At 44.7% G+C, this 9,746-nt stretch overlaps 1 protein-coding gene across 5 annotated transcripts; it reads left to right on the top strand.

Moving 5' to 3' along the window:
* Positions 2,779–9,270, top strand: LOC8063425 (BTB/POZ domain-containing protein At5g47800). Of its 5 annotated transcripts, XM_021454890.1 has the most exons (6): positions 2,779–2,957; positions 3,687–4,003; positions 5,752–5,833; positions 5,958–6,027; positions 7,221–8,378; positions 8,471–9,270. In XM_021454890.1, the coding sequence occupies exons 3-6, from the start codon at positions 5,775–5,777 to the stop codon at positions 8,918–8,920; spliced, it is 1,737 nt and encodes a 578-aa protein (XP_021310565.1). In that variant the 5' UTR covers positions 2,779–2,957; positions 3,687–4,003; positions 5,752–5,774; the 3' UTR covers positions 8,921–9,270. The 5 variants fall into 5 exon arrangements, with proteins under 5 accessions (XP_021310565.1, XP_021310564.1, XP_021310563.1 ...); XM_021454889.1 differs by lacking the exon at positions 3,687–4,003 and having other exon boundaries at positions 2,780–2,957; XM_021454888.1 differs by lacking the exons at positions 2,779–2,957; positions 3,687–4,003 and adding an exon at positions 4,058–5,043.

The following is a 9,746-nucleotide window of genomic DNA, read 5'->3' as shown; positions in this document are numbered from 1 at the left end:
GACTTTAATGAGTGCGAATGAAGAGTTCTTGAGTTAGAATATTCCGTTAAATTCTTGCACACAACACATGGACAACATATGAAACCGTCTCTCTTGTTTGTCTCGGCCACACTTAAGAAATAGTGCACGCCATTAATGAACTCTTCGGAAAGCCGATTGGCATTATACATCCAATTACGTGTTACCATCTACATAAAATATAACATATATATTATGAAAACCATGCACATATAGTTTCTCATCTTATTGCACAACATGTCTAACACACATAGTTGCTTAATTCAAGCAAGCTTGGCTACAACAAATACAATCGCAACTAGCACTAAAAAACCAAAACTAAAATGTACTTAAGCAATATAATTAGTTCGCATCCGATCCCAACTATAATAGATAGATCATTCGCTTGATCAACATCATTAAACTTCTTTCGCCGGATCACCGCCTCATCACCTTCAGCCTCAACCGCCTGTGCAAAAGATTTCTTGATGTGTTGAATGTATTCTTCCTCCCAGTACCAACCTGTACATCCGCCGGTACCGTCCCACTGAAATTAAAAGAGAGAATTAAAAGTTTAATTAATATCATTAAAAAAATAAGCACATATATAAGCAAATGTCTAGAAATAACTCACATTACTATCCGGACACTTGTAGAATATATGACCCTTATTTACTCCCTCTTTCGACACTTTGTACTCCATCACAATCTTCTGCCCACACTTGCCACAAGTAATGAGAGGGAGTTCCGGCCGGTATCACTTTTAAACTCGTTGAGAGACTGAAGACCCGGTCACGGTTGCCATCTACTATCCATACTCAATTTTTAAACAATTATAAATTCCACATTTACTAGTAAACATGTATGATTAAAGAAGAACCTAATAATATCCTTTATTTGTCTAGTTACTTCAATAAATTTTCTAAATTATACAATGGACATTATGTAGTAATAAAAATTTATCAAGTGATATTTACAAACCAATTAATTTGAACTATCCTACTTTCTAAGATCATTAAAAGATACTATAATTCATTCTTGCAAACTACATAATACTAGGTCAACCATAAGATATGATATATATATATGAATACTAATTCAAGTGAATGATTCAAAATAACAAAGTGGATTTGAGCTAAAAATAATGGGAAAATCACAAGCTAAAAATAACATGAGAAAGACAAGAAAGGATGAAGTTAGTCACCTCCAAGCACGAAGAGACGATGACGGAGTCAAAGAAGATCAACGATGGGCGTCGGAGATGAAGAACAAAGGAAGAACAAGCAAGAACAACAAAATGGAAGCTCTAAGAACAACAATGGTGCTCTTGGTTTCGAATGATCTCCAAGCAGAGGGGAGGAGGTAGCCGCGGCCTATAAACCGGACCATTAGCACCGGTTCAGGGCACAAACCGGTGCTAAAGGGTCACCTTTAGCACCGTTTGGTGCCACGAACCGGTGCTAAAGGATTTGCCTCGGCCCATGGCACTGACCGGTGCTAAAGGGGACCCTTTAGCACCGGTTGGTAACACCGGTGCTAAAGGGTCCCTGCCGCGACAGCACCTGTCAGTAGCCGTTGGGCAGGACCCTTTAGCACCGGCCCGTGTTACAAACCGGTGCTAAAGGGGCCTTTAGCCCGGGCCGCAAAAATACCGAGGTTTTTGGCGATTTTGGGCATCGACCATTGCCTCATTCTATAGTAGTGCCAACCCAGTTATCTTTATTAGCTCAGTTACCTTTATAAGTTCAGTTATCTTTGTATTTACAATTTATATTGGTCTCAGATAACTTATTTAGCAAAATAGGTGGAGTAAAAAGGATATAAATATCAATAAACTATATATTGATATAATCAAGCAAGAGCAACTTCGAGAGGATCCGCAATCCCATCAGCTACAGTACCAAAAAAACTTTCCAGGTGCGAATTAAACTGACCCTCAGAGTAGGTCCTCTGAAAGTTAATGTTTTAAGTAAAAGAATATATTTTACTCGTACTTGAACAATTGACATGTGGAGAGGTGCGTGATAGACGAAATGCTTTAATGATCTGCTGGTGGAAATACGTACATGAAAATTATGTACAGTAGCTCTCTGTACAACTACGTTACTTTAGCAAAAAGGACGACTAATCCATCCCATTGCAATTAATTAATAAAGAACATCTGTAATCGAGGGGCAATCGAATGGATGTGTACTTTTGAAAGTTATTTTACGATTGAAATGGTACAACTAGATTTAATTGAGGCCGTTAAACAGCAACTTTTCTACTAAGAGATAAATTAAACCATTTTGCATCTAATATATACAGAAGAATGAGAAATAAACCAACATGGTTTTCTTCCTTGACTAATATAATCATGCTGCTTTATTTCCTGGCCTAGCTATTGAGAGATCGATCTAACTGAAGCTTCCTCCGCCGACTTGTGGGGCCATGAAGATCCTGGCCTTTCTCTCTCCCTCATGATACATTTCACCCAACAAGAAGTGGAATCTTAGGCCTTATTTAGTTCTCAAAAAAAATTTCATGATTTTCTGTCACATCGAATTTTTTGACATATGCATCGAGTATTAAATATAAATATAAATAAAAATTAATTACACAGTTTATCTATAATTTGTAGGACAAATCTTTTAAGCGTAGTTAGTGCTACGGTACCAAAAAGAAAATTTACCAACTAAACAAGGCCTTGTGTGTAGAACTAGAACATGCATGTGAGAGCGAGGGAGGGAGACATTTTGACGGAGGGAAATATCTCTCGATTGCCAGCATCTTTCGCTTTTTGTGGCCTCCGTCCATATAACTTCGTCAGCTCGTAGAGGCCTAAACCCACCGTCTCTACACTCCGATCCTCATACTGCAGGACCAACCTCTCTCTCTCTCTCTCAACACAAACACACAATCAAAAAGAGAGCCTCCAAGCAGACCCCTGTAAGGTGCAGCATGCGCGAATCCTAATTGAGGTAAGCGCTCTCTCTCTCTCTCTCTCTCTCTCTCTCTCTCTCTCTCTCTCTCTCTCTCTCTCTCTCTCTCTCTCTCTCTCCCCGAGAACTGTCATTTTGCTTCCATAAACGCCTGCTTCTCGATCATCACAGAGCTCTAGATCCAGGTGGCGAGTTTGTGAGGATGATTAGCCTTGCAACGACACCATGATCACACTGATCGCCAAGTTTTGCTATACACTTATCTAAGTACATAGCAAGATGGTTTTTAGTTTCTCAGCAATTTTAATTTCGCGAAACAAATTAATGTTTGGTATGACCTTGGTGGTTCTTGAATCGCTGGCTGCAGCCAACTTTAATATGCACATGCAGGGGTTATTCAATTTTTTATTTGAGGTATAAAAAACGTCAACGGAGTGCACTTCTCCCATGCTAGAAAAGTAATGCTCTTTAATTGCCACAGTCGACACGCGTACGTTCATATATATAAATTATTTTGCATTTTCTATCCATCTTTCAAGAATTTTCCAAAAAAGAATTAGCTGTTGATTCATTGAATACTACCTGTACCAATTTTGCCATGGCACCAGCTGCATCATGCAAACATTAAATCCCTGTGTCGCGCATGGTCCAATACTTTCCATCATGATATGCATGGAATTCTCTCCCTGCCCACACCAACCCCCCTTTCAGTTGCAATGAACCTGGCATGCAATCCGTGATGCTACCTGCGCTTGATGTTCATTTCAGACATTCAGTCCACATCCCTCTAGTTAAGGGGCTCATTCAGTATTTCGAAGAAACCGAAAGGCGCGCGTCGCAATCTCCGCGAAACTTGAGACTACTGTTGGTATACTTGAAAGCAAACCGAACAAATTCATCCATTGTTCGTATGTCCAAGCTCAAACTGCTCATGGCAAGCCTGCATGCATAAATAGACACTGGGGTCATGCCAAGTTGCCAACATCTTGTTCAGAAAAAAGAGTAATAAGCAGAAAGGAGAGTGGAGCAGCAAGCAACCAGTGCTGCATGTCTGGTGGAGCCTTGTGGGGTGAGGCCTGCTTGAGGTGAGCTACTAGCTTGCACTGTTACATCTGAAAGCAGCACAGGGTATTAGTGCCATCACCACTGTTTGTCCTCCTGCCTTTCAATCTCTCCCCCCCCCCTCTCTCTCTCTCTCTCTCTCTCTCTCTCTCTCTCTCTATACATGTTTATGCTACATGCTGGAGTTTGGTGCATGCTGAGGCTTCCAGGGACATGAGTTGCATGGAGGTCCCATATGTCTTCCCTAATGCCTTGATGCTTTGGGCACTGGTGGGAAGATGCTAGTTGCTAGGTGCACAAGCACAAAACTGACCACTAGATTTCAGGGGATTCCAGCTCCTAGAAATCTTGCCCTTCTGGATTTTTCTTTTCCTCCCAAAACTCATGGATGGATATTTTTTTTATTTTCACTATCAACCAGGTAGTACATAGCGTCTACCACTTGAAGAAAATCTAAATTACCTTATCCTGGATTTTTTTGCTTCCTTAAAAATCTGCCTCTAATGAGGCTTGATCTGCCACTCACAACTTTGTCACTAATGTGGCCAGCAACCTGTCTCTGTATTGGATTACGAGTGTGTGTGTGTTGTGTGGTCTGCACACAGGTCACATCAGCACTACACTATCAACAAAAGGTGAGTCAGCCTAATCAATCCACAAGACCCTTAATACGCCATCATGTACATGTGTGACTCTCTAGCTGTGTAGTCATGCTTCCATAAACTCCAAACAAACAAGTGCATGCAAGAAACATCTCAATAATATACCCTCTTTCGCCAAGATATTACGAAGACGAAAGCACGGAGAGAGGTAGGATGGGCTATGGGGCTCAGCCAAAGCTAGTTATCAAGAAAGAGCACGGCACACACACACAATGGGAAATGTGGTCCTGAAAGCTCCTCTCTTCCTAGAGTGTATATATATTGGAAGTGGCCGATTGCGCTTTTTCTCCACATGAGAAGGGCCACACCCCTGTCATCTCACATTTTCCATGGGCTTCAGGTCCAGCTTTTTAGCTGGCACAGATCTTAAGATTTCAGAGTTTTTCTTTTCAATTCATAAGGTATGGATCCACTTTACCATCATACAGCACATCTGTTTTGCTGCAAGAAAGCTTTTCTTGAGTTTTGGAAGTTTTGAACAATTTACTGCCATTTTTGTACTTGTGTTTTTATCACGTTTTTCATGTTTATTTTGTAGCAGGATCTAAGAATTTCCCAATCAAATGAATTAGTGTGAAGTCTTGGATGATTTAAGATTTTTATGTGCACTGATTGCGAGTCCAGCTGCTGTGTTCTTGCCAGTGTTCTGGATATATTCAGTGACTGACTGCTGAGCTTTTTGCTGCAAATCCTTGCAACAAGATATCTTTTTTTGCGAGTGTTTCTTTTTTATTATGAAAGGAAACAATCAACATGGTGTCATCTCTGTTTTTTCCCGCTGTGCAATCTCCCGCTGTGTATTCTCCCGGCTAGCCGCCTTGGCTACTGCCTAACCTTGGCTGTGTGTTGTCTTAGCATGGCTCTGGTTTGTTGGTTTTTTGTTTTCCGTTTGTGGTTACCGTGTAACCTGTTGTTCTTCTAAACTCTGGTCCTTGTTAATGAAATACACGCAGGGCGTGGTCTTTAAAAAATCTCTGTTTTTTCCGTGAAAATGAAGGAAACCGACTGTTCAACTAATTTTGATGCTCCTCTTAGTTTAATTATGTTGACCTGGACTAGTAATTCAGCTACACCTGGCAGTGGATTAAGTGATCTTATGTTATTACCAGGACTAGGTGAACAATATATCACAATGAAGTACATGAAGCTTGGTACAAAACCTGATACATTCCATACCGAAGAAGCAGTCAGGTAACTGTCATGTAGGATGTTGCATTTTATAAGAAAGTTATCAAATTTTTTCCACGTCAAATCAAATGCTTTTCTAAAAATTGTTACAGTTACTAAACAGTTCTGAATTGTTATGCGTTGTCAGGTCAGTAGTCTCAGACATACCCGCCGATCTCATTATCCATGTCAACAACACCAAGTATCAGCTACACAAGGTACGGATTTTTTCCTATTTATATGCAAAAAAAGGTGATCATCCTCTCCTCTTATGAAACACTCCCGTACATTTTTTTCGACGAGTGCTGATCAAATAGTTCATCGTTTCTTTTCGAAGTTTTGAGACAGATATATATTTGTCTTCGTTTCAGTGACCCAAAAGTAGTTTCTAGGAACATGCAAGTCAACTGAAATACCCGTATCAATCTGATGCAATGCAAGGAACATCTGCCCTGAAAGGATCTGCTCTACACTGAAAGCACAAAGTTGATTGAGAAAACATATTCCTGTCAATCAACTGCAGCTGCAAGCCTGCAACCACTTGTAAATGCTAAAAGATTTCATTGGCCTCACTACCTTTTTCAAAAACTCCAAAAAATTAAGGCCTTCCATGAACTTGATCCATCTTTCTCTTCATTGCTTCACATGTTGCCACTTTCATTCCATAGGCATTGTCACGGATCTAGTCGTGCTATGAACTGAGGCACCTTTACTGAGTCGCCGCTTGCAATGATTAGCGCAGATCAAAGTCTAATGATGGCATCAAAGTAATTCTATCATTGTTTATACTGGTAGCTAATAAAATGCTTAATGAGGAACGATTTTTTCTTGGTTCATAGGCCTGAGGATCTGCTTTGGCAAGATTGTCATAGTTCACTCGCTGAACCGGCCGCAATGGCATAAAGAATAGCCATCTCGCGCTTGTTCAGATACACGCTTCAAAAGCTTCTTTCTGAATAATAACAGGCACACCTAGTCGGAATAGATTGTCCAGTTCTTCACTAGGTTGTCTCGTGTATGCCACAGAAGTGGGTAGTTTATTGGCAATTCGTCAAGTCATCAAGTGGTGAAATCTATGATCTGCTTCTAGTAGGCTAGTTTCAAGGGTTGATAAGGTTCTGAAGCACACTCTGTTTTTATGAACCAAGAGCAGGCCCATGCCCCATATTGCTGGTTTTGGTCGTATTATTAATAAAGAATCAACAAAACTCTCACAAGTTCTGGTTCATTTTGCGATTTCCAGTACCTTGAAGGCTTGAACTGGGTATCAGATAACTTGAGTTCACGATTTATGAATCAGGGTGTTGTGGAGTGGTGACACAAAGAAAGAAGCGAATTGTATGTTGTGGATTGGGCTGGCCCCTTTCCTTTTCCAATGAGCCTCTTGATTTCAGGTGTTGTTTACCTGTAGTTCCCCCTGCTCCTCAAGTGCGGCCTCCTGCAGCGCCTCTGCTCCGACACCGACGACGGCGACGAGGAGCCGGTGCCCGTGGCGCTACACGACATCCCTGGCGGCGAGGAGGCCTTCGAGCTGTGCGCCAAGTTCTGCTACGGCATCTCTATCAGCATCAGCGCCGGGAACATGGTGTCCGCGATGCTGGCGGCGCGGTTCCTCCGGATGACGGAGGTTGTCGCCAAGGGCAACCTGGTGGCCAAGCTCCAGACCTTCTTCGACTCCTGCGTCCTGCTGGGGTGGAAGGACACGGTCGCCGCGCTGCAGGCGGCGTGGCAGATCTCCGGCTGGAGCGAGAGCCGCATTGTGCAGCCCTGCATCGACTCCGTTGTGGAGAAGATCCTCATGCCGCCGTCTAAGGTCACGTGGTCCTACACGTACACTAGGCCAGGGTACAACACGAGGAAGCCCCACCAGTCAGTCCCCAAGGACTGGTGGACGGAGGACATCTCCGAGCTGGACATCGAGGTCTTCCGCTCCGTCATCTGCACCGTGCGCGCGTCGAGCCAGCTCCCGCCGCCGCTCATCGGCGAGGCGCTGCACGTCTACGCGTGCAAGCACCTCGTCGACCCGCTTCACGTTGGCAGCAGCGGCGTCCTACACCAAGCACCGCAGACCTCGGCTGCCGCCGAGGAGACGCTGGTGGCGAAGCAGCGGCGCGTGGTCGAGTCCATCGTCACGATGATCCCGAGCGAAACGGGGTCGGTGACCGGCCGCTTCCTGCTTAGGCTGCTGCGTGTGGCCAACTACGTCAGCGCGTCGTCGTCCACGCGCGCGCAGCTGATCCGGCAGGCCGCCTCCCAGCTCAACGAGGCTAGGGCGGCGGACCTGCTCATCCCGCTGCCGTCGGACCCGGAGACGTACGACGTCGGCGCGTTGGAGGCTGTGTTGGAGCACTTCCTGGCGCAGTTCCAGCGGCCCGCTGCGGCCGAGGAGCGCCGCCGGATGAGTGCCACCATGACGAAGGTCGCCAGGATCTTCGACGAGTACCTGCAGACCATCGCGCTGGACCGCGACTTCCCTGTCGGCAAGTTCGTTCACCTCGTCGAATGCTTGCCGGACATCGCCCGCAGTGACCACGACGGCCTCTACTACGCCATCGATATCTATCTCAAGGTCAGAAATAAAGCTCAAAGAAACATGTATGTGTAAACTTCTATGCCGGATTTGAGGTTGTCAATATATTGCGACGTGCGTACGGCGTGCAGGAGCACCCGGAGCTGAGCAAGGCGGACAAGAAGCGTCTGTGCCGCCTGATCGACTGCCGGAAGATGTCGCCGGACGTGCGGGCGCAGGCGATAGCCAACGACCGGTTGCCACTGCGGACCATTGTGCAGCTTCTCTTCGTCGAGCAGGAGAGGACCATCGGTGCCGCAGCTGGCGGCAGCAATGCTGCTGACGGGGGCGCCGGAGATCGGGCCTCCGTCGGCGTCATCTCCCAGCTCGCGGCGAGAACCAAAGATGAAGAACCAGCATCGTCTGCTGTCCACAAGTCAGACGACGCGCACATACCACGCCGTGACCATACCCGGGTAGCCGATGGAACAGCAGCCGCTGCCATGACCAGGTCGTTGTCGGTGTCAACCAATACACCACCTGTAGCGAGGAAGGAGAGGACGCCGGAGGAGACGGGGAGCAGGATGAGGAACAAGCAGTGAAGACCAGTGCGTAATTTGTTCATACTTGTCATTCTTGATTTTTTTTTTTATTTCAGTGCATCCCATTTTAGGTGGGAGATGAACATGAAAGAAAATGAGGGGTAGATTTTGTAATTAAAATGGATGGTGAGTTTAAGAAGTGGCTACAGTCATCTTTACCGATGAAGAAAGGTGCATGTTCATCACCTCTCCAGTTCCACGAGAAATGAAGGGAGTGATGTGCGTGAGTGGGTAACTCCAGATCTACAATGACTTTGGTCTGGGGTGGGATGCGGCTGGAGTTGAGTTGGACACGAACAGGTCCAGCCCGAGTTAAGATCCAAATGAAATTAATTTTAATTAAGTATCCATATGACCATATGCCTTAAGATGCATATAATTTTTGAACTGAAGATCATCTGAGCAAAACTCTAAAACTTAGGGTGCATTTGATTCGCAGCCAGAAGTTTGCGTGTTTAGTTAGCTGCCGCAGATTTGGCGCCGCCGGCGCTTTGCCACGCACAGCCAGTTCATTTTGTTGCCACGAGCTTGTCAAATGTGTGTCGGACGAATCGTCCACCGCACTTTACGGCATGACGTGTGTAGGGGTACACCAAACAGGCTCTATCTTTGCATACTCACTAGCAACCTACCGAATATCAGCCAATTGAACAAAATTTCCACACATAAGTTGACATATCGCTACAGGAAATCACACTACACCACAACCCAAAAATAACATCAGAGGTGAGTCACTAAAAGTACCAAAATAACAATGGGGTATCAGTCGCTAAAAGTTTGTAACAGATTGTTGGTTGCTATTTCTTGTTTTTGCAACGGATCATCG

Source organism: Sorghum bicolor, chromosome 2, assembly GCF_000003195.3.
Source record: "Sorghum bicolor cultivar BTx623 chromosome 2, Sorghum_bicolor_NCBIv3, whole genome shotgun sequence".
Lineage (NCBI taxonomy): Eukaryota > Viridiplantae > Streptophyta > Magnoliopsida > Poales > Poaceae > Sorghum > Sorghum bicolor.
This window is presented reverse-complemented; position numbering and strand designations above follow the sequence as displayed.